General features: G+C 40.3%; 1 protein-coding gene across 2 annotated transcripts in view; it reads right to left on the reverse strand.

Moving 5' to 3' along the window:
• tmem132e (transmembrane protein 132E) overlaps positions 1-27,250 on the reverse strand; it is a 170,128-nt gene that overhangs the window by 5,784 nt on the left and 137,094 nt on the right. For both annotated transcript variants that reach the window (XM_026182493.1, XM_026182492.1), the window contains exons 7-8: positions 22,139-22,418; positions 7,990-8,184 (exon numbers count right to left, since the gene is read on the reverse strand). In XM_026182493.1, the coding sequence (XP_026038278.1) occupies positions 7,990-8,184; positions 22,139-22,418 (475 nt within the window). The remainder of the gene's footprint in view (positions 1-7,989; positions 8,185-22,138; positions 22,419-27,250) is intronic.

The raw sequence follows: 27,250 nt of genomic DNA on the forward strand, positions 1-27,250 counted from the left end.
GCTGCACCAACACCCAGTGTGAAATAAACAAGGTTTATTTTGAAAATTAGAGTCCGACACAAAACAAAACGTTGGGAATGAACGTAATAGATCCACTGAAAAAACAAAGCAAAAAGATTTTTGTAAATCTCAAGCAGAAATAAATGTAAGATAATGATGATGCTATGTGTTAGTTTTACCAAATACAGAAAATCCATTTATTTTGTGTGAAGTACTTGCATTTGTTAAATACTATTATGAGTAATAGCAGGATGACCCTTTATTTATGGGTTAATAACAACGCTTATCAAGATGAGAGACGACTGATGGCCAAGGTGAAGCAAAGGTATAATTTTGATAAAACAATAACCCATTCTGTAGATGTTTATTCCTCACCAAAGAATATTTAAACAGTTCGGTTCCTGTTATTTCACGGCATTGATCGTGATTTGAATGCCTGTTCCCAACTGAGCCTTTGAAGTCCTGGACTTGCTCTAATTCCTAAATCTCCAGAGCATTTGTGAGCATCCGCAGTGCCCCTTGCTCAGTACAAGCCTCGACATGCACACAAAACGGCCTGCCTCTGATGTGCACACAAGCGAACCACTTGCGAGCACAGAGGAGGAAGGGGTGGCAGAGAAATGACTGTGTTGTCCTGAAGGCTACAACGCAGGTTCGTTTGGCAGCACAGACAGATGAGGCGCAAACAGCAGTGGTGTGCGCTGCAAATGATGAGCCCGTCTCTTTGTGTTTGCTTCTTGTGTTGGTTTTATTTTTGTATTTTCTATCACTCTTCACTGTCTGCTCTCCCCTATAGAGAAATTGGATAAAAAGCCCGGGTGCCACTGCCAACACGGCAGTTACCTGACAACATTCATCTGCTGCAGAATAAACCACAACATTGGTGTCCGTGTAATCAAGGATGCATCTGACAGTCCCTTTTGTTCACAGCTTGCCTAAACATCAGGAACCAACCATTAGGAAAAACTGACAGAGAGGGAAGATTTTGTTTGTAGGTGCAGAACAAATGCACAGAAGGAAAAAAGATGTTTTTGGTTGGAAAGAATGGAGGGAATCAAGTAGGGAAATATCAACCCTATGTTTGGTCCAAGCCTCTAACAGATTGGTTTAGGGTCCTTTAATGTGCTATTCGGGTGTCATTCTACCTGTCGACATTTTCATTAACATTATTCACCTTTAAAAATTCATCATGCAGTCCTAAGTGGCTCAGACATAAACATAAACTGTGTAAACTAATATTTGTGTAATATATGCCTCCTATTCTACTTTAGGAAACTCTAAGAACCAAAAGCAAAAGCAGTCTGACAGCAAAGTACACTATTGGGGTGATACTGTGGAGTCTTTAAGGTAAGATGGGGCCTGATTATTCAAGACAGGATTTTGAGACAAAATTTGAGACAGGATGTTGCTAATCCAAAGAGATATTGTGTAAATGAAAGTCCTACATATTTGTATCATTTCCTTTCTGAAGGACATATTATGGTAAAAAATGACTCTTCACATAGCTACTGGATGACACGATAATGCTATCAAGACAAAGTATTGGGCTAGACACCATCTTTATAAGATGGTCAAGTACAATAACCTAGCGGCCCCCAACCCGGACCTGGTCAACCCCCGGGGGGACCACTAGAGTTGAAGCTCCAGTGTGAAATTTATGGTTTTCAGGGTTTTTATCATTAACTCCATTTCCCTGGGTCTTTTCCCGCGTTGTAGTTGTGCGTCTTATTTTGAAAGAGATGCTTACACGTTACCATAGTGACCAGAGAGCATTAAGGGGCAGAGAGGAGGATGTTACTCTCAATTTTGTTGACTCATTTCAGGACAATGCTGCTAATAAAATTACACAATTACACAGTGAATTCGTGTTTATTATTATATTTACAAAATAACACAGTTTTTGTCTTGGTCGTATCATTTTATTTTGTTGTATTTATCCGCGACACCTTAAAGGCCGGTCCGTGAAAATATTGTCTGATATTAAACCGGTCCGTGGCGCAAAAAAAGGTTGGGGACCGCTGCGATAACCTCAGTTTTGTCTGAATTTAGAAGCAGGAAATTAGAGGTCATCCAAGTCTTTATGTCTTTAAGACATGCCTGTAGTTTAACTAGCTTATTTGTATCATCTGGCTTCATGAATAAATAAAGCTGGGTATCACCTGCAATATGCAATGCAGTACTATTAGCGTTTTCTAATAGTATTGCCTAAGCGATGCAATTATAATGTAAAAAGTATTGGTCTCAGCACAGAACCCTGTGGAACTCCATGACTAACTTTGATGTTAGTCATGGAGATTTCCCATTTACATGAACAAACTGAAGTCTATTAGATACAAACAATTCAAACCGGTGCAGTTTATTTATTATTCATTTAAAACCAAAGTTATGTTCTAATCTCTGTAGTAAAATATTGTGGTCAACGCTGCACTGAGATCTAGCAAAACGATCATAGAGATGAGTCCACAGTCAGAGGTCATAAGAAGATCATTCATAACTTTCACTGGTGCCGTTTCTGTGCTGTGCTGCACTCTAAACCCTGACTGAAACTCCTCAAATAAACCATTCCTCTGCAGATGATCACCCAGCTGTTTTAGAATTACTTTTTTCATGAATTTCTGAGATGAAAGTAAGTGAGCAGCTTGCCATGTTTTATTTGAAAAAACACTCCACTGTCAAAAATTCATGTCCTCTGTTCAACCTCAGTTCTCCTTTGCATGGATGCCTTTGCCCTTGATTGTAACAGCTAGGAGAATAACTACACTCATCACTTTAGTGGAGAAAGAATTTTAACGGTGTTTCTGTGTTTTCTCAGAACTGACATGTGGGTATAGCAATAGTAAGCAAAACTCTTTCATCTGAACAACACGATATGAATTAAAGCTACCAATATGGATGATAGTAAAGTAACTTTCTCAAGTTTTTATTTTGTGGCATCTAGAAATATATATATATGGATGTAAACGCAACATGAACAGCTTGGATTATAAAATATGCATAAGCAGTGCAAATATTATTCCGTGACATTTGCATCAATTTAAGGTTGCAGAAGTGCGATGTGTACTTTTTCGCTACGCAGCAACAACAGCAACAGGAGTGGTTTACAAAGATCCCTTAAACGCTGAAGCCTTTCAGTTCAAAGAGGATTGAACTTTGTCATGTGGAACAGAATAATGCAAAGAGACCTTGATTGTCCAACTCGCTCCATACATAGTTTATGTGTTTCATTCATTTCTGGAGTAATAGAGGACATTTAGTAAGTTTTCCTGTGAAACGGAATCAAATGGCTTGAAATAGCTCCAGTAGTCCTCTGAGAGCTTTGCCGGCAGAGGAATTGGCTGCCTTTTATGGCCCGGCCTTGGAGAGCACTTAGGACAATACATTACAATAATTAAATTTCAAGGTGGCCAAGAAGCGGAAAGCAAGAAGAATTGGAATTTAATGCTCGCTTCTCTCTCACTGATGCCTGATGTGGTTGTCGTTGCGTTTTTAGCAACTTGCAGGCCAGAGAAAGGGCAAAGCGGGAAAACGAGTCAGACGCACACATACACACATTTCTCCCGAGGTGAAGCAGGGCTGCCAATTAATTCTTAGCTTAGAATTGCAGAGACTCTTGCTCCCGTGTGAAGAAACAGTGGCAAAGACTTTCCCCCTCTTACACAGACATCTTCGTGCTTTTCACTTGAGCAATAAAACCCATTTTGGGAAATGTATTTGGACGTATCAGAAGTGTTTTGCCAGGCTTGGCTAATATGCAGTTTTGTAATATATAATGGGACCAAAGATAGGGCTGGGCCATATTATACCGTTCACGGTAATACCGGTATAATGTTAGGCAACGATAGGAAAATGAAATATCGCGATAGAATGGGAGTAAAACGCGCATGCGCAGTGCCTTTGTTTTCATACGCACATGGCCGATTGTTGAGTGAAACAGATGAACCAGAATTGGTTTGTAAAAATGGTGCAACTGGTTTGGTGTTTGTCCGTCAGATACACAACAAAGCACATTTTTTTGCAGAACATGCAAGCGGCCGTTGTTATTGTCGTATTTGTCGGACTAAGATGCTCTTAAATCTGGGAGTAATCTGGGTCCTAAACTCCGAATTCTTCAGGTCAAACAACACTGCAGCATCACTTAGAGTTAAAAACTGTCTAAATTCTTTCATCTTTAATAAAACGATCAGCATTGCTGCTTTACCAGGTGTAACTATAAAGTTTAACTTCCAGGCATCCATGAAAACAAAAGTTATTACATTTAACGGAGTTAGAAGTTAGCAGCAAGCTAGCGGAAGTTAGCTCGCTAGTTTCGCTAGTTACCTAAGCATGATATAGCATGTTCTGACTGAGAGATTTCTGAAAAAATTCAAACGTACAGCTCTGCTATCACTTCCAACATAAATGAAGACAGGAAACTAAACAGCAGTGACGTTTGTAGGGTTACTGAAGTTGGGCTAGCTGGTATATAATGATGTGCTACGTGATCGCTAGCGACACAGCTATGTTAGCATAACATAAACAGTGAAGCTGGAGGACGAACACTAACACTTTTCCACTTATAAAAGTTAACGTGAAGGTTCTTCATGGTTAGAGACAAATGCAATCGCATGGCAGGATGCTGTAAACGGACCAAACTTCAGTCAGGAGAACAACTGAGATAATCCATCCACAATACGAGGTTAGTCATTAATATACTGCAACAACATGGGAATAGAGCAGCTGCCAGAGAATTCAACATTAATGAATCAATGGTACAGAAGTGGAGGAAGCAAGAAGAATGAGTTTAATAAAGTTTGATTTATCTGACTGCTTTGTTTCGCTTAATGTGCCTTATAATCCCGTGCACCTTATGGTCCGAAAAATGCGTACTGCACCTCTTTTTAACTTCAGTGGATATTATACATGGTTGTGCTCAGGATATGTCAGCCCATTTCTACTGGAAATGCCTTTTGGTTAAACTTTCAGCAAGGAATTTGCATTTGCACTGTTACATTTTTATAAAGCTTTAATGTACATAAAAACCAGCTTCTTGTTTAAGTGAAAATAAATGGAAGGTTGTCTTTTTGCGCTAGTAATGTTGTGGAGTTGTATTTTGTCTCGCATCAATTATATCGTCGGTTATATCGTTATCGCAAATTTTCAAATATATATCGTGATAAATATTTTTGGCCATATCGCCCTGCTCTAACCAAAGATACTTATTAGTTCTCTGCAGCTGCCCTCACATGGTGCCCTTGCTAACAATGCTGGGTTCAGTTTAAAAAATCTAGCATAGAAATGGTTTTGTTGTCTATGTTGCGTGTTAAACCTGCATCAAACTGGCGACATTTTGTTCAAAAATCAAACTAGTACCTCCTGACTGATGTCCACTCATTGGACATTTTATAAAGTGCACCTCAGTTGTACTGGATTAGACTCCTGTTTTTTAAATTCTTCATGGTGTAGATGATCCACATTGACATGATAGCACCACACAGTTGCTGTAGTTGTTTGCTGCACATCCATGATGTGACTCTCCTATTCCACCATATCCCGAAGATGCTTGACTGACAGCGTTTGATTGAGATCTGGTGACTGTGGAGGCTAATTGTATGGAAGCTCGTTTCTGCCATAAAAAAAAACAAAAAACAAAAAAAAATTATCCATAACTCAATATTTTGAGTTATTTTCTCAAAGTTTTGACTTATTAACTCAAAATTTTGAGAAAAATTTCGAGTTAGCGCTGCCAATCAGTAATCTACGTGAATTACGTCATTTCCTTGTTACCCGGAAGCTGAAGCCCTCAGCTACAAATGCTATAGCTAAGCTACCAGTATTACGGCCAGTCATGAATGCACAAATTGCTGAGTATTTTCAGCGTGGCTTCACAACTGATGAAATCCTTTTGTTATTAGCTGAATCACATGGCGTTACTATCGCCAATTTGTTGCGATCCAGTTTTGAGTGCGCATTCCTCTGCGCCATATCCTTCTGGGTAACAAGAAAATGACGTCATTCACGTAGATTACTAATTGGCAGAGCTAACTCAAAATTTTGAGTCACTGTTCTCAAAATTTCGAGTTAATAAGTCGAAATTTCGAGAAAATAACTTGAAAGTTCAAGTTATGGATACTTTTTTTTGGGGGCGGAAGCAGGCTTCCATATGTTTGAATACAGTGAATTCACTGAAATGTCCAAGAAATTAGTTTGAGATGATGTGAACTTTGTGACATGGCTGGTGACAGCCATCAGAAGACGGACAGATTGTGGTCATAAAGACATGAACATGGTCGGCAACAATATTTAGAAAGGCTGTGCTGTTTAAAAGATGCTATATTGGCACTAAAGGGTCCAAAGTGTGGCAAGAAAATATGCCTGAGAGCATTATGCCAACATCACCAGCCTGAACTGTTGATACAAGGCAGAACAGATCCATGGTTTCGTGTTGCCTATGCCAAATTCTGACCCTGCCATCTGAAAGTCGCAGATGGCAGGGTCTGAAAGTTGAGTTTTATCAGACCAGGAAATGCTTTTCTAATCATCTGTTGTCCAATTTTGTTGAGTCTTGTGAATCGTAGCCTCAGTTTCCTGCTCTTAGCTGACAGGAGTGGCACCTGCTGTAGTTTTCTGCTGCTGTACCCCGGCTTCAAGGTTCAAAGCGCTGTGCATTCAGAGATGCTCTTTAGAATACCTCGGTTGTAACTACTAGCTATTTAAATTACTGTTGCATTCCTATCAGCTTGAAGCAGTCTCGCTATTCTCCTCTGAGCTTTGGTGAAAATGAAAGTATTGTCACCCAGAGAACTGCTGTTCACTGAATATTTTCTCTTTTTTAGACCATTCTCTGCAAACACCAGAGACGGTTGGGTGGAAAATCCCAACAGATAAACAGCCCTTAAATCACCTTTCTTCCCTTTTCTGATGCTCGGTTTGAACTTCAGCAGGTTATGTTGTGCATGTCTTCATGTCTAAATGCAGTAAGTTGATGATATTTACAAGTAAACTTAATATCACCAGACTGGATACATAAATAAGGAAAATGGTAAGAGCTAGGTGTTAGTCAGTAGCACATAATCCAGGCTCCTACTGAGCTACTGAATTAAGATGTTGGTAATGGGAATACTCAAATGGTTTTGGTATTATATTCAGACCTTAAATAAGAGTGTGTACTATCTTGTTTTTTCCGATGAGTTAATATGTACCTAAAATACAGATTTTAAAATTGAGCACAGTCCTGTTGCCATGCCAGTTTAATTGGACTGCATGTGGACATGCTGACTTGTACAAGTGTGTTGGTATTTTGTTTGTTTTTGTAAGCTCTGAATTAGAAATGATCCAGGAAATTGCGTATACCACAAGACCAACAACACCAAACATCTGCAGCGAGGGTCATTTTTCAGCCAGCCTCCAATTAGGATGAATTTTTCAGTGAAATGGAAAAGACTTGGCATTGTTTACTTCAGCATCATTGTGGCATTTCTTCTTTTTTTTGTGGGGGATTTTTTATTTTTTTTAAATCACAGCTTAAAGTTGTTATAGGATTTGGGGATTTGTAGATAACTGTTAATTAGTGTTACATAACATACAAAAGAAGGTAGAAGAATTTCACTCGGCAGGAGTGAAACACCTTTTTAGATTAGCTTCTAATAAATTAACCACAATAAACCAGCAGTAGAGCAAAACTCTAACAACCCTAGAAATGCACTTGAGAAGTCGAGTTCGGTGACTCAAATTAGTAGAGGTGACACCGAGCACACCTTTCTCTCAAAGCAGCGTAAGTCTCAGACACAACTTTGATACAATTTAAAGAAGTGAAACCTCTGTAAAGCCGTAGAACTAGATGAAGGGTTGAAGTAAAGTTGGGAATTTTACTGTGAACTCTGGGAATTCCTTCCCCTTTGAGAATCTGCCGTTTTTGGCTCATCTGAGGTTGCGGCTTGATTTTAAACGTAACAGTAAAGCAGTTTAAAAATGCACAATGACTCTGCACTGTGTGATAACTCGTGTCTGTACCTGTTTGGGAGCAGCGAGTGTCTGGATTCCTGTTGCCTTGGCCACCATGGTGTGGCTGTTGCCGGGGCTGGGCTGCAGTGACAGGGTCAGGCCTGAAATGGCGTGAACACGCAGCTCTGTGATGGAAACCTTGTCATCTGTGACCGAGAATGCCGCCTCTCCTAATACTGCATCCACTGCCAGAGGAGACTCCACCTGCAGAGAAAAAGATGTGCTTTTATTGCATCCCCACATGACACAGGGACATCGTTTAAGTCCAGAATAGACAACAGCTTTATTGTCTCTCTGAAGCTCATAAAGCCCATGACAAGCCACTTTTGGATTAAAGTGCTTTGTGCTGTTGTTTGTTCCAGTGCATCTACTTTCTTCTGTGTCAATGCCTCGCTGTCTATCACAGTGAGAAAACAAACCTAAAAAAAAGGCACACTCGAGACAGAATCTATCATCAACCAGACACAAGGTACAATTTGAAGACGCAACCGCACGCTATCAAAGTCACTGTTAGCAGAAAACACTTCTGCCCATCTAAGTGTCATCAAATGAAATGCCAAAACCATTTAAAGATTCTGTCCTGCCTCTGCGGGTAATCCTGTGCTTTTGACGGTGCCTCTGCACCCAGTAGTTTAAGCACTTTTAAAATATCATCATTTCACTTTGCAATTGCAACCAGAGGTCACGAGGGACGGGAACAAAGTAAAGAGCCATTCAGTGAAGCAGTGGCCTTGTCCTTAGAGTCAGACGGGGAAATCCTTTCCTCTCAAGCATTTTATAACTCCAGCCAGAGTCAAAAGGCATGTGAAGCTAGACCTGAGATGAGTTTGGTGCTCCGACGAGCTTTTCCAATCACCATCAAGTGCAACCTTGAAACAGCAAGTCAGCTATGCCCATCGATACAAATGTCATGCTGCTAAAACAAAAGTCAAAGCTCAAAGTTTGGCTCATTTGTAGGTTAAAGTGAGACACACATTAAAAAAATGTGTTACCACGCAACACTTTTTGGTTGTTGTTCTTTTTTAATGTGCAAAATTGTACCTTTCTTGCTAAAACCTGTCATTATTTTCCATTTTTATAACAGGATTATTTCATATTCACCAAATAAAATGCAAAAAAAAAAAAAAAAAAAAGAATCTTTTTACAGAATTCACTGATTTATTAGGTGATAAAAGAACAATGACTGTAATTTGCTAACAGAACAAAGCAATAACTTTAAGACTTCATATTTAGATAAATGCCTATTTTTTTTTAACATTTATAAACATATAATCCCAGAAAGCTTCTAATAGAAAGACACTCTTGTTCGTAATCACAGGTAATCAGCTGGGGATATTTCAGGGTGATATCGCTTAATTAAAAATGCTGCCCTGTAGTGCACGACATTAATCTGGATTCAAATAAATCCATCAAATTATTATTATTTGATATAAATAAAATGGCTCTTCACTGTTTGGTCGCCTTTGGCTCACATCGAAGTGCTGCATAATTTGGAGCAATAATTTGTTATGTAATTTGTCATATGAAGGCTTGAGCCAAGTCATCAGTGGAAGCAGATGCATCTGCAGGTGTCTGGTTTTATTAATTTGGGTTCGATTCTTTATGAGTTCTGTTGAGCTTAAAAGGAAAACTCCCGTAATAGAAGCAAATAAAAAAGGTATTTATTAGCTGTTCCAAACTATTATTGCTATTTATTATCTTAAATAAACGCTATTCACATTCCCCAACTTCATGTTATCACCTCCAATGACACCTTCACTTTTATTTTCTTAGTCAGGGCACTGTTACAACGTAGCAGGCCGGGCTAATTAGATGTGATGTCAAACTTTGCGTCGCCTTAATACAGTAATGATACAGTGTTCTTTGCTAATGTCCTTTTAACCTACGGAGGTTAATGGCTGGCATCAGTTACATGCTGCTCCGAGAGCTGCTCTGCGTTTGAATGTGCTTCCCATACACACACAGTTTTCCCTCTATGGCGCATTCATATCACAGTAAAGTATTATAAAGTTACTAAAGTACTGTTGAATATTTTATAAAGAAACGAAAGTAATCTTTCATACCGGTAAATGCATACGGGCTAAAAATACGAGGGGGGGAAAAATCTTCTACGCAGCTATTAAATTCTGTAGTCAAATTCCACTTCCATATCCATATCCATATTGTTCGCCTGTGATGGATTAATGCGCCAGAAAAGAGAGTTATGGTTTGCTGGGCACCCAGAAACATGCACACATGCAGCCACAAATACACCAATGTGCAGAACCCTAAGGCGTGATAGTAGATGGATGAATTAAAAGAAAAGAAGAAGAAAAAACTTTTTTTTCTGGAGGAAAACTCAGTTGCATGATGGATCACTCTCTTTTTGGGAACAACAACAAAAACATTTGCATTTAGCTCGACTTGTCAAACTTTTCATTTCCACTTTTCATTTCTTCTTCCTTCGGTTTAAGAGGAGAGTAAATACAGGTGAAGGCCTGAAGTTGTTTGATGAATGCCGACAGAGCTGAAGGATGCGTCCTGAGCGAAATGAAGTCACTTTCTGCGTAAAAACATGTCTAATCATAAATCCTGCTGAGGTCAGACAGAGTGCGACTCTGCCAGGGAAATCTGTTTACTTACAATTGATTTTCTGCTATTTCACGTTCCAGTCAGCTGTGGCTGATATTTTCAATGGCCAATTATAGTGACTAAAAAGAAAAGCTAACACTGCTTAAAATCAATATTGGCAACTATGCTCCCAAAAACCCCCCACAATTCAAATAGATCACACTGTACATCGATTGTTTAAAATAAAGAATTGTAATGGCAAAAAAGGTAATCTCGTTCACGGTTATGATCCATGCTGGAAATGTATATTATGTAGCCATTTATTCCTCAGCTGTCATTTACTCAGCTTAAGAAAAATAAATCACTTGGAGCTATAAATCAGCTGCTGAAGCTGAAGTTTGGTATGAAGACTTGAACCTCCCACGGTTTAAGCTATTTTTGTTGCTTTATCTGGCACACATACACCCTGACAATAATCTCATAAACCCCTTTTTCTGCATTCTATACTGCCTACAGATTCTTTACCATCAATCTAATTGAGCTATCAAATCTTTTAACTTTTCAACTAAATCAAAAACACAGGAATATATATGAAATATGAAATAATAAAGGGAAAAAACCCACACTCAAACAGACAGGATCATAATTTTGCACATAAGTCACAATAAACAAAACAAAAAGTGAAATAAGATAAAATAAAATAAACGAAACCCCAAAGAATAAATATGAGCACAGAAAGAGCTGATTCATCGTTTTTCTTATGAGCATGTTTAAACTGTGGACATCTGCTCATGACTAGACTACTAGCACTTGTTCTTATGTATGATTACTGTCACAGTGCCCGCTGAGAATTCTTGCATATGTGATAATGAGATTTATGGAGCAGGCTCTTTGACTGGGGGCCAGAGAGGCACTGGTGAGAGCTGATTTATTGGTATAGTTAGTAACAGTGATCTACTCGAGGATGCATATCTAAGACACTGTCTATGGCACGATTACTCCTTTTTACTGTACATGAATCCTCCATTTTCCATCATTGCATTATGACACCGGTGCATAATCACCAGGAGGTAATGTACAGATCACAGATTTTTGGAAAATAAATAAATATGTCGGAGTGGATGGGAAAGACGGGGATTTCTGAAGCCCTTGAGCCAAACTTGGACTTGTGGATGGATGTTTTTCCGAAGGTAATGAGGATCCCATATATATCATTTATAGTCAACTTCGGACCGCAGGAACTTCTCCGTAGTTCTAGTAGCTGTGGGAGGTAGAATATTCCCTTTTCCTGCACTGCAGGGGCTTGGTACCATTACAACTCATTTATTAGGATATTTTTTTTAACCTTCTATTATAGAGCAGGCATTCTACCCCGAACCAAGACAATGAGAACTTTTGATTGGCTCAGATGTATTCAATTCAGTCTCATTTATATAAGTTTGTAAGTGAAAAGCTAAACGATCAGCTAAATGACATCCTATGAGGAAGCTCTAGGTGATAGCTGTAAGGAAGATCTCCCTTTTGACAGGAAGAGACCTCTATCAGACACAGGCTAACTTTGGGGTGCAGGTGGTTGAAGGTTTAGGGGAAAGAGAAGGGAAAAGAAGAGCACAGAGACCACAAAACAACAAACAGGACAAAACACAAGCTGCATGAGAGTTAACGTTAATCTCGGGAAGTTAATAACATGCAGAAAGAAAGAAAAGAAAAGAAAAGAAAAGAAAAAGCATCAGGTGTGGAAAGAGCGGGGTAAAGAAGTGCTCAGTGCATCATCTTAAGTCCCCAAGCAACCTGAGCCTACAGCAGCATAGCAAAGGCTTACGGGTCATCCTGATCCAGCCCTGACTATACTTTTAAACCTTTAGTAGAGTGGGTATAGGAAGCCTTGTAGCTGGAGAATTGAAGGCTCAACCTCTATTGTACTTTTAGAAAGTCTAGGAGCCACAAATAAGCCTGCGCTTCCACAGCCAGATGACGGCAACACCTGCAAATAACGTCCAGGCGTGTTCATCACTACATAACGAGCGACACACACGCCGTTCTTCTCGTTTCATTAGATTGTTTATATTCTTTGTCAAGTATTGTGTGTCAAAAACTTTCCCCATCTAGGGAAATTAGTTCAAGCTATAAAGGATGTGGTGGGTGGCAGACGCACGTTACTCACAGTATGTGTTTCTATATAAAAAATAAATAAAAGTATATTTAAGTTTAAGTAGGTTTACAGTCTTACCGCTGATCAAAAACATCATAAACCCAGAGATTTTAGTTCTCCAGCATCAAATACGCCCTGATTTGTATTCTGTTGACGTCTGTTGTGTTCAGTTACGGCACACGGAGAGGATTCTGCTCTTAACTTTATTATGTGCAAAAATGAAACGCACTTGTTGTTTGAGAGCGGTTTAGTCAACAACATCTAAGTGTTTGTATTTAGTTATGAATAAATTTTTATCGTCTGAAGCTGAAAATAGCTCAATTGCAGGAGAGGATGGTTTTTGGTACACAAGTTAATTGAATCTGTCAGCTTTAAATCTATAAATAATTGGCATAAACACGAGCAGCAGATTCTTCCGTCTAGTCTTTTAAAAAATTATATTGCCAGAATCCCAAGTGTCCCAGGAAAAAGACGTCTGTAATGTGTCTCAAAATAATTATCCAGAATGTCAAATGAGAAAAACTGAGGACTTCTCTAGTCAGGTTTATTATTTATTCCAGGGACAATGATGCAATCTGGTGATTTCAAAATAATGAGGGTGAGAACAGCTGAGAACTTTTGGTACTTCTGGAGGAAAATGAAGCTTCTGCTTTTGACACATTAAAAATGAAAACCCAGGAGAAAGATTTGTCCCTGGCTGTTAGCCGTTTCTGATGTTTGTCATGTATTCCTGAGTGCATTTGCTTATCAAGTGCAGCAAACTGTCTCTCGTTCTCGTTCAGATTGGCTCATTTTCCTTTACCGCAGTTACTGATTTCCCATGTTTCCAACGCTGGCTGTGGAAAAGCCCCACAGAAGGCTCTGCTACATGTTACATTCGATGTGTGTGTAAACACAGAAAGAGCGCTGCTGATTGTGAAAACAAGGAGGGAAAAAAAGCTTGTTTACTGGTAGTGAAGTTCACTAGTTTGGTTTGTTGTCGTGATGACATTTTCTAATTATCACCAGAAGCACATCGAGGAGGCATGAATAGAAATCATGATCCCCCGCCAATCAACAGCTGAACGAGGGAACATGTAACACATTTTATTTTTTATGTATCAAATTTTATACAGAGTAGCAAAAAAGTCTTTACCCATTTGACATACTGGTAACATTTACATGTTTCAGATCATCAGATTTTAATATTAGACAAACGTAACCAGAGTTAATAGAAAATGCAGTTTTTAAAATGCTAATTTCATTTCTTAAGGAAAACAAGCTATTTAATATAAGAAAGTAACTGCCCTCTACACCTAATAACTGGTTGTGCCAACCTTGGCAGCAAGAACAGCAATGAAACATTTAAACTGCAATCACTCGTCTCTGCAGAATTTCTTTAATTCAGCCACATTGGAGGGTTTTGAAGAATGAACAGCCTGTTTGAGGTCACGCCAACACTTTTCAATCTGATTTAAGTCCAGACTTTGACTACGCTACTCTAAAACCTTCATTTTGTTTTGGTGAAACATTCAGAGCTGGACTTGTTTGTGTGTTTCGGATCATTGTCCTGCTCCATAATTCAAGTAAGCTTGAGCTTCAGGATATGAACTGATGGCTGGAAATTCTCATTCAGGATCTTTTGATAGAGAGCAGAATTCATGGTAATTAAGCCAAAAATCAGAATCAGTGTTTATTCTTCCAAAAAGTTCAGCTTTTGTCTTGTCAGTCTTTTTGGACAAATGTCAGTCAAGCCTTTCTATTTGTTCACCTGGAAACTCTTCCATGGATGCCAGAACCTTGATCGAGGAAAGATAGGATGTTTCAAAAAATTTGGTCAACCACAATTAATTCATAATTCAACGAAACGGGTAATTACCTGCCAGGAGGTTTGGATAGCTTTCTTTCTTCTTTGTTTCTCCCCCCCCTTTTTTTTTTTTTACCTTATATGATGAAATCATCACTCCAAACTGTGGTTTTTCTTTCCTTGGATTATCTTTGACTAATATTAACATTTGTTCTACAGTTTAAAACATGTAAAGAAATCGGGAAGGGAGGAAATGCTTTTTCATGACCCTGTACATGTAGTTCTTGGTGACCATTGAAATAAACATTCATTTTTGCCATTCATTAACACTACAGTGAGACTATAGAACACAGTTTCAGGCCGACCGCCTATAAAATGACTGCGAGGGTGTGCAGCGAACTTGTGAGCTGGTCTTTGAAAAGGTTGCTTTGAAGACAGGAACCAGGTGTGGGAACACTGCACAATGCAACTTTGGGGCATCACGACAGCAATAAAATGGCAGTGAGATAGACTTTGTCTGCTATCAGTTTAAGGACTGACTAAGGTCGACTTACATGCAATCTGTTTGTGATCACAAATCTGTGACCATCTGCATACACTGAAAACTCACCTTAATTACTTACGGTGCTGTTGCGGCCCTATTTTTACTCCAGCATAAGCGAGCCATTGAAGGCTTAAAATAACTGCCTGATTTGTGGCAAGGACTTGGCAGCACTAAACTAAAAAAAAAAATAAAAGCCAAAAATTGCAGCCTAAAAGGCACAGCAGTAACAACTTTAACCGTAATTTATTCAGTTGTTTTAACCTGATGATAGGATTAAAGGAAGAGTTGGGACTATGTTTACTGGTTTTAAAATTTTCCATAACTCAAGCGTGAGTTCCTGACTCCAGACTAAGATAACAGAACAACCAACCTCCCCTAAACCCAAGGCTAAAAATATTTCCGATCTCCCAGTGATTTGTCAGAACACATTTGGCAGAATATGAACTGGATTCAGTGTGGCGATAACCTGAGTCGCTAGTGTAGCTCAGGGGTGGGTAAGATCTTTTTTTTTCCCTTCAGAAGGTCATACTGACTTAAAGTAAGTGAAGGGAACACAGTGGACCAGTGAATTGAAACATGACTCACACTGAGCTGAGCTGTGCTAAACTGGCAAACAATTTGCTTTACAATAGACAATCCGCAAGTCCTGAAGGCCTTCGATGATAACTTTGTTTAAAAATGTCGACTTTTTATGATCTGTAACAGGTTATAGTTGATGCGCCCCAAGACGTTAAACACCCTGTGTTGGAATCTTTTTAAATAGCGCTGTAGACCCACTGAGGTTGCTCGTGCACATATAAACTCAATATACACATAACTGTAAAGCTCCTTTTCCACCCCTCTCTGTAATAGTCGTGACTTTAAGCACCCACCATCAAGCCAAGGCAGGCAGCAATCATTTTAAATACTCTACATATGGTATGTCCTTGCCATTGTGATCAATTCTTTATATGCTTCCACAACAGAGTGAATATTTTATCCACAATTTGCATCTCCTGCCGTGGTTCATATAAAATCTAACCGATCAGGAACAAAAAAAAGAGCCTGAGAACCTGCAGAAAATGCCAATCCTTTTCACCTCGAGAATACTTTCTCCCTTGCTGACAGTGGGCGATAATTATTGTATGAAAAGCCAGAACCTCCCACCAGAAAGTAAACAGAGCTATTTTGACTATATTTAACAAGCAGGGACAAGCATTGATTCATAGCTGCGCCGAGAAATGAATGATGATGTCTTTCATCTGCGTTTTTCTCTGCCATAGAGGACAGGTCAGCTGTGGTTATGCAGCTCATTCTGGCCCAGCTCCCAGCTGGATTTGTCATCGGTGCTGCAGGCAGGGGAAGTGAAGCAGGAAAGCAGTCACACTTTACATGTTCTTAAACTGGAAGCTGCTCTGTCGATCTGCGAGGCTTTACACTGTTTCGCTGATGCTTAGAGCAAACAGAAGATCAATGGTGAGCCCAAGCAGCAAAATGACGCTGACCAAAAAAAGCCCCCCCATACTAGTGCATATTACTTGCATCCCACCATCTTGTCCTTAATACACCTCTGCACTTTTCTCCTCAAATCGTGTGCTCAATAAATCATACTTTGGGATGTAGGATGCTACATAATATCCAGTGGGATATTTATTCATGCTAGGTGTAGTTTTTATGGGTATCCCAGTGTCAGCTGCAGCACAGACACATCTGAAAACAAGTCACCTTTCAGGCAATAAAGCATCCTCCCACCCCTCCAGAAAACTACACATCAGTCTGGAGAGAAAAGGGACCTTGAGAAAGGATTATCAATAGGCTTTTTTTTGTGAAGTGAAAGCTAAATCCTGTTTCATCAAAGGTTTCGATGCAGGGATCTGCAAGGCAATTTAAACCTCCTGGACTTTCATTATCCTTTATTACCCCAGAAGAAACCCTCGCTGGCTGAAAGTCAGAGTTGCACTGTAGAAGTACGTCTGAATCATGCAGGCTGAGCTGCAGTAGGAGCATGCCGCTACCACTAATTGAGACACTATATGCACACAGTATGCATAAAAATAATTTCTGAGACTAGTGGGGAATCTTATCAAACAGAATGTGACATTATACTATGAACCCCGCATACTGAAAGCGCTTTACATTTTCTAAAAGTCAAACAGCTTTTCTTTTTTTTTCTCTCTTGCTGCCACTTGGGACCTCCAAAGAGTGAGGATGTAGTTTTATCTTTGTTTTTATAGAATATACAGAGAGCTCCAACCAGCTGGAAATTTACTGGTACTGTAAATAGAAAAAGTGAAAAAAAAAAAAGTAGTATTATTTATTATTTTTCTGCAGCAAATAGATTTTCTATTTTGGAGAAGTAAACACTGCATAATTAATACACTTCAGCACATTCACAGTTCACCTCGAACCCAGTTGTTGTACCTAGCTGTTGTAGAACACATGCGAGGCGGCGATGGTTAAAAACATCACATAACTCGAATCACGAAAACTTCTGATGCGATTTAATATTCAGAGCGCGCAATAAGCTGAAGCCAGGTTTTTAGTTTTTGTGGACTCGCACGACAGGTCAGTTTAGTGTGGCTGCACTCTGACTTCTCCCAGCTCTCGCCTTCATCTCGCAGACATGATGGGCATTTTTCATTATGCCTTCCATCGGGGTAATTAACACCGACGAGCGGCGAGATGTTTTTCCCTCTTTATGCTTGTTTGCACAAAACATAAAGCGTTTCTCTTCCAAGAGGATGAACTGATGAAATACAAATGTAATACCTCTTGAAGCGCTGTGGAAAAAAGTTAAACACGACCTCTCTGCTTGCAACTTTCACTGTCATGTAAACTTTCGGGCAATTACACAGCTTCCCACACTCTCAGTAAGTGGGTACAACAGCTGCGGAATAAACCTCTGCTCCTCCTCGTCCTCCTCCTGCGAGGCAAGGGTTCCCTCGGCGGCTACAGAGCTTCGCAGCAGAGCGGTCTGCCCAGTGTCCCTGATAGTCACACAAGTAAAATTACCTTCTCGGGGGGCATCTTCAATTTTATTGGACGGATTAAAGCACACAGATAAGAGATGGGAGGGGGAAATGACACATGACAAATGTCCTAAGTCACAAGACGTTGCTCTTGTGCATCTCACGTCTCGGGATTGATGCTGGGACTAATAATACATTTCCGTATAATCACGCCCTCGTGTATGCATTTTCAGCAACGGGTTTGTAAGCAGGTTTGCTTTCATGTGATACGGGTGCCGATATTCCTGCATATTTCAGCAGTTCTTGAACCGTCGAACACTTTAATGCATGTTTGATCCTTTCCCCTGTGGAGCTCCGCTAAATTATTTACATCCGTCTACTTTTCACTAAAGATGTGATTGCATTTGAAGACTGTGATAAACACAGAAAGATGAATTAATTGTATAGATCTGTGCAACTCCAGCTGGATTCTTTGACAATGAATGCCACCATTTGCCCAGCAAATCCATTTAATTTGTCTGTGAAACTTTTCACATTGTTAAGGTGCGCTAATATTTATATATTTTAAATACTGATTAAAATTCCTGTAGATTAGACTCAATTTTATTTCTAGTTTGCCGTCTGTCGCCGGGTGATTGCGTGTTTGCACATATTAAATGAATAATGCGGATCTGAGGACGAACGCTGAATACTGTCCAAGTCTGGCTTTTGACTTTAGGAAGCAGCTATTGTTCAGTAATCCTCTGGATTAAACCCCCTCCCCAACGGCTCCCAACAGGTTTAGCGGATATTCATTGAAAGTCATCGTTTTGATTGTTGATCTCGGAACGTAAAGATAACATTTACACAAAAAACAGCATCTGTTACATTTATGGTTGAACCTCTTGAAGGGCAGGGTTTTTTTCCCTTTTCCCTGTCCTAGCAGAGACCTGTCAGATGTAACACAGAAGGGCTTAATTCATGCAATAATCAGCAACTGCCAGCACAAAAAGCCTGAAATCAAATGACTGTCTGAAATACTGCACTAAATGGTGAAGAGCTGTTTCCTCTCTTTATTCCTATTCATGAGCTGGTGAACAATTTGAATCAGCCTCATAAGGCTCAAAGATAATTTGAGCCTCTGACAGACTGAAAAATTCAGCAAGAGGACCATTGTTGAGATATATGCAGTTCATTTTCAGAAAGTCTTCTTAGTAAAACATGCTCTGATCTCTAAACTTCTTTGTAGTTTCAGTTTTGTAAGCCGTCGGTCTGTCTTACTGAACAGCTGGTGCCCAGACATCTAATCTCTGTTTCCTCCAAGTTGCTTTAACGTTGCACTTTTCCATTAAGTTGCCTTCCACTTTGCAGTTGTTCATTAACACCTACGGGGACTGAGCTGCAGGGGCAGAAGGCGGACTCTCGAAGCAGCTGGAGTTTTAATTTTGTCTGAGTGCTTACTGATCATTTGACTTAATAATAATATTGATGAAGAGCTAACGTCCTGCTTGGAGCTTAAACTTACAGCAAAGTAAATGGGGAATAACGTCCACCCTGGTGATGTCAGAGGAGCGGCTCTAAATGTCTAAACCGGTCTTTTCCATTAGTCTTGTTGGCTTTGAAATGGTTGCTTGGAAAACAGGGACCAGGTTGCCTTTAAATCAACTTTGGTGCATCAATATGGCGAGAAAATGGAATCCGTTTGCTACTACTTCGTGAGTAAATGGGGTCAAGTCAGAATTGACTGTGATAAATCGCAGAAAATCGCTAATTTCTTGTCATCTACATGCACAGAAATGATCAGTGCTCATTGTTTATAAGGCGCAGACCTTTTAACTGTTCCTGGATCAGATCTGTGCTTGCATTCCTATTCTGCCCGCTGATCTGAGGTCAATTAAAACTGTGCCGACATTCAAAAAGATTCATAAAATCCTCCACAAACAGTGACGTCGTCACTACAGGACGGCAGTTTAACTGCAAAATGATATAGACCAGGGTTAGGCAACTCCAGGCCTCGAGTGCCAGTGTCCTGCAGGTTTTAGATGTGTCCTTCATCCAACACAGCTGATTCAAATTACGAAAGGTCCACCTCAACATGTCTTTAACTTCTTCAGAGGCCTGGTAATGACCTAATCATGTGATTCAGCTGTGTTGTCTCACGGTGAGGACACTTGCACTCGAGGCCTGGAGTTACCCACCCCTGATATAGACATTGGGCAACCTTGCTTTTATATGAGAATATAACCAGATGGGTCAAGATCTCGATTGCAGAGCAATGTGTTGCTCATCAAACCGACTCAGACTAACTTCAACATGCTGGCATTCTGTCTACATGTATAAATTAAACAGCAAACATGCATTAGTCTAAGGAGCTTGGGAAAAAAAGCGTCTAGATTTCTTTACGTTCCGAGATGCTTCTTCAGTTCTAAGAGCAATGGGTGGGGTGTCCCAGATTTTTTAAGTCCTGTGGGAGTGTCCCAAAGAGGGCCGTGGTCCTCTTACTGTTCTTCTGCCTAATCACACGTGCCAAGGTGCGAAAATGGGTGTGGGTCACAATTAAGTAAACCTAGCCCCACGCTATCATGTGATTTACTAAGCCTGCATTAGAACACTATTGTTCGTTGGCTGGTTGCCTCCCACCAGTTGGCAACCACTGTGAAGTGGTTACCTTCTAGTTGGAAGAAGGTTGCTGTCCTATTTTTGTTTGCTAGTGTGACAGAACCCTGGGAAAACAATGCCTTGATTTGTCTCCATGATTCCTGGATGAATGATCACGGAATCTGGTGCCGACATGGCGGTGCCACTGTTGTTTTCCAGCGGCGACACAAATCTGACTTCTTAAAAATGTGTTAGAAATACCTGCAAACAGCATTTCCATTGGTGTCAGTAGTATTTAGTGTATACTGATGATCACAAAATACTGCCATGTGTGCTTTAAGTGCAGCTTTAGAGCTGCCAGCAAAGCTCTGACGTCTTGTTGACTTCTGGACATTTGCTGAATGATACCATCCTGGATTCAGTACTATTCTTTTTAAAACTTTCAAAATGAATGATGGCACGGTCTCTTAAAACTTAATTTATTTATTTAGTACAATTGCTTTGAGTCAATGTGGCAAGTTACATCTGGTGGTAAATTGATATATAATTATTCATACCCATCAACAGATTACAAATGATCTACTGCTCATTTAAAATGATGGAATGGCAACTCATATCTTCTCTCCCTATTTCACCACCATCAGATGCATCCATCAGGCAACTATTCTTTCCCCTGACAGGCGGAAACTGTGATCTTTCATGGTGAGCAAAACTCTCACCAACCGTTACTTCTCTCTGTCCCCATAAATGACCAGTGAAGCAATCGTAAATCACAGCCCAGGAGTAATAACTTGTGCCGCTTTCTTTATAAGGACTTCTGAACCTGTCTCGGTTGACGCATTTACATGCACTTTATGTCAAGCAGCTCTTTTGCTTGAGAGAAGCGGACATCAACAGCATCATACGCTTACAGACAGACTGATGGGCTTTTGTTTCACAATCGACAACAAGTGAAAAGGAAAAAGGGTAAAAAGTGGCACGATTGTGAAAGGGCTGGAGGCTATAAACTTCAAGGATAAATCTTGTTTATGACAACCTCAGCGTTATGTTCCATGTTATTAAACCGCAGTCAAATTTATTGCTGAGATTTAGGGAACACGGCATGATGAAAAAGAAGCAATCAAACCGACAAACAAGGGTTTTGAGGGAAGAAGTGAAAACAAAGATGAGCTGCGAAATTACCCCCGAATTGTATGCAGCAACCCACCATCACTGCTTATCGTCTGTCTTCTGGGTGTAACTATCAACCACAGCTTCTTTAGTTGTGCATGCACTGAGTTTACCTTAATAATGCGGGATTATTACAGGCATTACTGGTCTGTTTTTCCTGTTCTGATTTGGTTGGCACTGTGCAATGTTAGTAGATTAACCAGCAACGATGGCCTCAGCTATGGACATGAGGCCTAGCATTATCCTTTAATCAAAGTGCTAAGAGTCTTCAAAAGAACCGCCCTTCTGCTCGCTGGCGTAAGAGTACTGTAAAGAGTAATGTGCTTTGTTCCTCATCTTTTAAGCTAACGCATGCATCATCTGTCATTTACAAGGCTCCTAACTGTTCCCTGTTGATTAATGTGAATCTCTGGGTGTCTAAAGGAGTTTACCTTCAGCACAGTGGATCCCAGCTCCAGGCCCACCAGGACCGTCCTGTCCACCAACTCCGCAATCCTGGGATCAGCCACCTTCAGGGAGTCCTGCACCAGGTCTGTGACATCCACCTGCCAGTCGGGTCCCAGCATGGTGATAACCTGGTCAGTGCCCTCTGTGGAGGTGGTGTGGAACTGTGTGAGCACCTTGACCAGGGCCCGCTGGTACTGCAGGGTGCAGCCTCGACTCACCCGGCGATCGTCGTCTTCGTCGTCCGCGTCGCTGTCTCTAGTGCTCCTTGGAAAGAGAGGAACAAGTACAGGGTTAAACTAAAGCTGTATCGGACTGAGCAGTAGGGCTAAGAATCCAGAACACGGGACATTAGAGGGGTATAAAGTATGAGCTGAGTATGAGTATTGTCAGTCTGAGTCTTCAAACCTTCCCCACTCTTTATTCAGATCCCCATCATTTGTTACGGCAGAAACAACCGTTTTTCCTGCGGTCACAGATTAAACAAAAAAGTACAAAGAAAAATAACCCACACAATAGAAATCAAGCGGTTCGAATGACACCACAAACAATCACACACAAAAATTACAAATACACTGAATTTGTAAATGGCATGAAAGCAATATTTAAGCCCCTATAGACAATCAATCAAGTGTACCTTCACAGGATTCCCTTTCTAAAAAAGGAAGCTGCAAACTTATTTATCAACGTTCACAGCACACAATTTATTGCTAATTGCACTAAATTCAGATTTTTGCTTTTACGCTTAATATCGTGCCCGTTATTTCTGCCTGAAGGAGACACCGCAGCACATCCAAGGAAGCATTACACATTTAATGATTCATGTCAATTTATTTGGAATTCCACAGGAAACGGTGTTAAAGCCTTACATTACCAAGCTACCAAATTCTGAATTTGCTCAGTTAACCTAGAACAAGTCACGCAACACCAAAGGTAACAAAACTTCTTGCAACTCTTCAGTTTTTGGTATCAGGTTCTTTTCTACTGTGGCTTCTGTGGCAGGACTTCCACATCACTAAAGAATCAAGAGAACGGAGGGACGACAACACTAACTTTGGACCCTTTTCTGAACATAATGAGCACTTGGATGGAAGTCTGGCTTGGAAAGTCTTAACAGTGGTCCATTTTCATTTTGATGTTTCGAATTGGTTTGATTGTTTTTCAGTGTATTTGTGTCGATATGCTTCAATTTTGAGTTGAATAAATCTTTTTAAAGGAAACTGTTATAATTTCAGGACCATAGACAGCGCACAAGGTTTTCATTTCACTCATTATTGAAGCCTGTTTGAATTATAATGACTCTGTCTGCCATACTGCCTCCGTAATGTCTAACCTATATTTATATGCTTTTTCAATTACAATGAACGAGCTACACCTGCCCTATTAGTTGAATATCATGTCTTAGTTTGAGACCTTGGTTCTTTTGTAAATCACCCTCTCACACACTATTTTGCACGTTTTGTAAATCCAGACCTATCTGTCACTCTAGTGTCACTTTTCAACATGCAGGCTAGTCTGCAGAGTTCAGTCTGTTCTTCCTTGACTTCAGTAATTCAGGTTGAAGTGTCAAAATTTAGGCTAAGGTGGAATATGAGCATCGGTGGTTGTCTGTCTCTACCTGTTAGCCCTGTGACAGATTGGTGGCCTGTGCAGGTTGTGCCCAGCCTCTAACGGCTGCGACTGGCTCCAGACCCTGAACTGAATAAATGAAAGAAGATGGATGGGTGGATGGATGGAGCCTCTTTCACACTGGGAGTAAGAAAGGGCAGAAGTTTAAGGTAGTTGTGGAGTTTGAGAATGTTATGGAAGCCCGGTACCCTTGTTCTGGCCAAATAAGCTGCCAAAAAGATGAAGAGCATCAGAAAAAAAACCCCACGAGACTAAACCATCACCAATCATAACTTGTCACTTCTTCAAACTGAGCATCTGCTCACTGCTAAGTTACGCTCAGTCCTGTGTCATGATGCTATGTCTCAATTTCTGCCTTTTGTTCTTAAGGGGTCTGCTCGTCTCATAATTTGACACAACTCCGATGACAAACTCAGCACCACTCCGTACAAATCCATCACATTATCTGTTCTGACGCAGTGGCGATGAGTAAAAAGTCCTCGGAGCCAGCAGGGAAGGAATGATAAGCACCACGGAGCAGAGTTTTGGACCGATGCCCTTTTTATTTCACAGGAGCCCTGGGCAGTGAGGTTAAGCATGCCAGGTGCATCCCCCACTGAGTGCAATCTGCTCTACAACAAGATGTATGAGTTACCCAACTTCCCACAGCAGGCTTGACAATCTGCCAGTTTACGCTTAAAAAGCACTCCTCTGCTTAATCTTTGCTTCGCCTTAACTATCTGAAGATTTAAGATTCAGGAGAGGCTTTGGCCCGTCAGCCAATGACAAAGTATATAACCTGTCCATTAATTTAAGGAATGGGTTTGATTACCAGGCTAAGCGCTTCTATCCAGAGGTCTCATAAACACTTTGAATCGACTACTTTAACATCAAAATGCATTATATTGTACCGTAACACATCTACCTCAAGACCTGTCCCACTTGCTGGGTGTGATTATTCATTCATCTCAGCGCGCTTCCTCTCCACAGCACATCACTTCAGCACTGGCAGGTTATATGATGTTTAGAAACAAAAGGGCCCCCCATTAGGCTCTCATGGGTCATTGGACATGTCTGCATGAAGTTGTTCATCCAAGCAACTATAACTTCACCTCATGAACTTCTCTTACTTTGATTAAGCTTGGGTCATGGATTTATCACTTTAGTGACTATGGTCGGTTGAATTTATGGCTTTGAAATGAATGAAAATAATAGGCGCTATCACAGTTAATGTGCCCGAGCAGCTATGAATTCTTGTACTTCACAGGTAAAAGCGACAGAGATTTCTGGAGAATGATAACATTAGTATATGTAAAACTATATGTGTACTCTCCAGGGAATTACAAAAACAGTTTAGTTTAAAGCTTAAACTATTACAAACTGCAATAATCTGGTTTCACTGTAGCCATTTCAGACTGAGCCAACTTTGTTCTGATTGGCTGGCACCCTCCTGGCGTGGGCTTGAAATGACCATATTAAGGACATCCTTCTCTGACTAACGTCATCCAAGAATAGAAAAAGCATTTGAAAACAGCTTAAGTTTCTGCCATGTTTTCTATAAGCATCCATCAGTACAACATTAGAACAGTATGTCTACGCTCACCGGCTCATCACGTGCACGTTTTCAAAGGCTTGCTAACGTAAACATCTAATCATCCAAGCATGTTAGAACAACTTCATGCCTTTAGGCATGTAGACATTGTCAAGATGAGCTGTTGAAGTTCCAACTGTGACTCAGAACGGGGAAGAAAGGTGTGCATGATGTGCTGGTCTGAGTATTTCAGAAACTGATAATCTGTGGAGATTTTCTCACCTAACCATCTCTAGGGTTTACTGAGAATAGTTTGACAAACAGAAACTATCCAATGAGAAGCAGTTCTTTGGTCTTCCTGATGTTGGAGGAGATTGGCAGAAGAGGATTTCTGAATACACAACATTACGAACCTTCAAGCAGATGGGCTAAAGAACACAGCAGAAGATTGGAAAAATGTTGTCTGGTCTGACGACTCGATTTCAGCCAAAATCTCACAGACCATTTTAAGCGTCATGAAGAATTATTATAAATAATCGTGAAAAATGTAATTACTCTCTAAATTTACCCAAAACATTTTTAGGACAAGGTTTCATTATCAGTTGATTTCTGCGAACTTCCCAGAAATGGAAGTAGAAATAGAAAAATCCTTTATAAAACAACATCTGTGGCTCAGAAGGAGCTTTGTGAAGCCTAAGAAAACAAGCACTGAAGATGTTCTCTTCATTAATGACATAGTCAGCAAAGTAAATGGACTTTAAGAGAAGGAAGAAGGTGCTAACAAAAGGATGCTAATGGGTTACGAAAAATCCTGTGCTTTTGGAGATCGACTCATACAATCCACACAAGGTCCAAATGTGTCAGCCTTTGCTTTGCCAATTTTAAATATTCCTTTTAGTACTGTCCTTCAAGTCCCCTAAATGTATTAAAAAACAACCTTGTAAAGTTTCAGGAAAGCTAAAATCAAAACAGCACGCTCGATCAAAGCAAAGGTCTTCTGTTTTCTATCACTTTTAAAAGCAACTTCATGCAAAAAGACGCTGAACTGAAAAACTGGAACATAGAAACAATCTCAGTGCATTGGATACTGATGGTGCAGCTTCAGGACATGTAGTTTTCTGCTGCTGTTAGTCAGTAAGCGAGTTAACTCCACAGCAGACACTGAGACTCCACTCTCAGTTACTTATTCATTTAAAGGCAGAGAAAAACCCAATGAGACAATAAAACTTACTCCGTCTCTGTCAAGGAGTTTCTCAACTCTTAGGTCAGGTCAGTGAAAGTTTACCTTCCCAAGTCTGTACCTGAAAATAAGGTTGATATTTTTTCCCCCTCAGAAGAATATTGTCTGTTCTTATTAGAGTCACTGATACAATCGTACAAGCTGCAGCTTCGGTGCACACGGGCTGCTCGCCCGATTACACTTTCTTTCCTTTTTTAGAGCATGTTGCTGGATAATGCAGCCAGTGAGCAATTCTGCTGCACTGTGGCAGAGGCCCACTGCAGGCCAAGAGACCTCGCTGTGTGTGAAGGTTCAGAATGTGTCACTTTGCGGAAGCGAAGGACTCTGGGATGGAGAGACTGCAACAGAAAGGAAAATGAGAGTTAAGGAGGCGAGGGAAGGAGTGCAGGGAGGTTTAGAGGTTTGTGTAAAGGAGCGTCAGCAAGAGAAAGAGGAAAATAAGCGATAAGAGTGAGCGATAGTTGGACTGAGAGGAGTTATTGAAAAGACTAATAATAGAGATTATCATCATGATCTGGTCTTACTGTTTGAGATGCCTAACAAGCAACAGTACCGCAGCAAGCCTTTGTAAACACCATCTAATTCATTATGGCAGCATTTCATTATGAATGTAAACAAACAAGACCAAGGTCAGGACAAACAGCCTTCAACCTGATATCCTTTGTTAGCGCTGGCATTAGTCAAGAACAAGATGAGTTCTTGTAAATCCTGTTGATGTCT

Source organism: Astatotilapia calliptera, chromosome 10 (genome assembly GCF_900246225.1).
Source record: "Astatotilapia calliptera chromosome 10, fAstCal1.2, whole genome shotgun sequence".
Lineage (NCBI taxonomy): Eukaryota > Metazoa > Chordata > Actinopteri > Cichliformes > Cichlidae > Astatotilapia > Astatotilapia calliptera.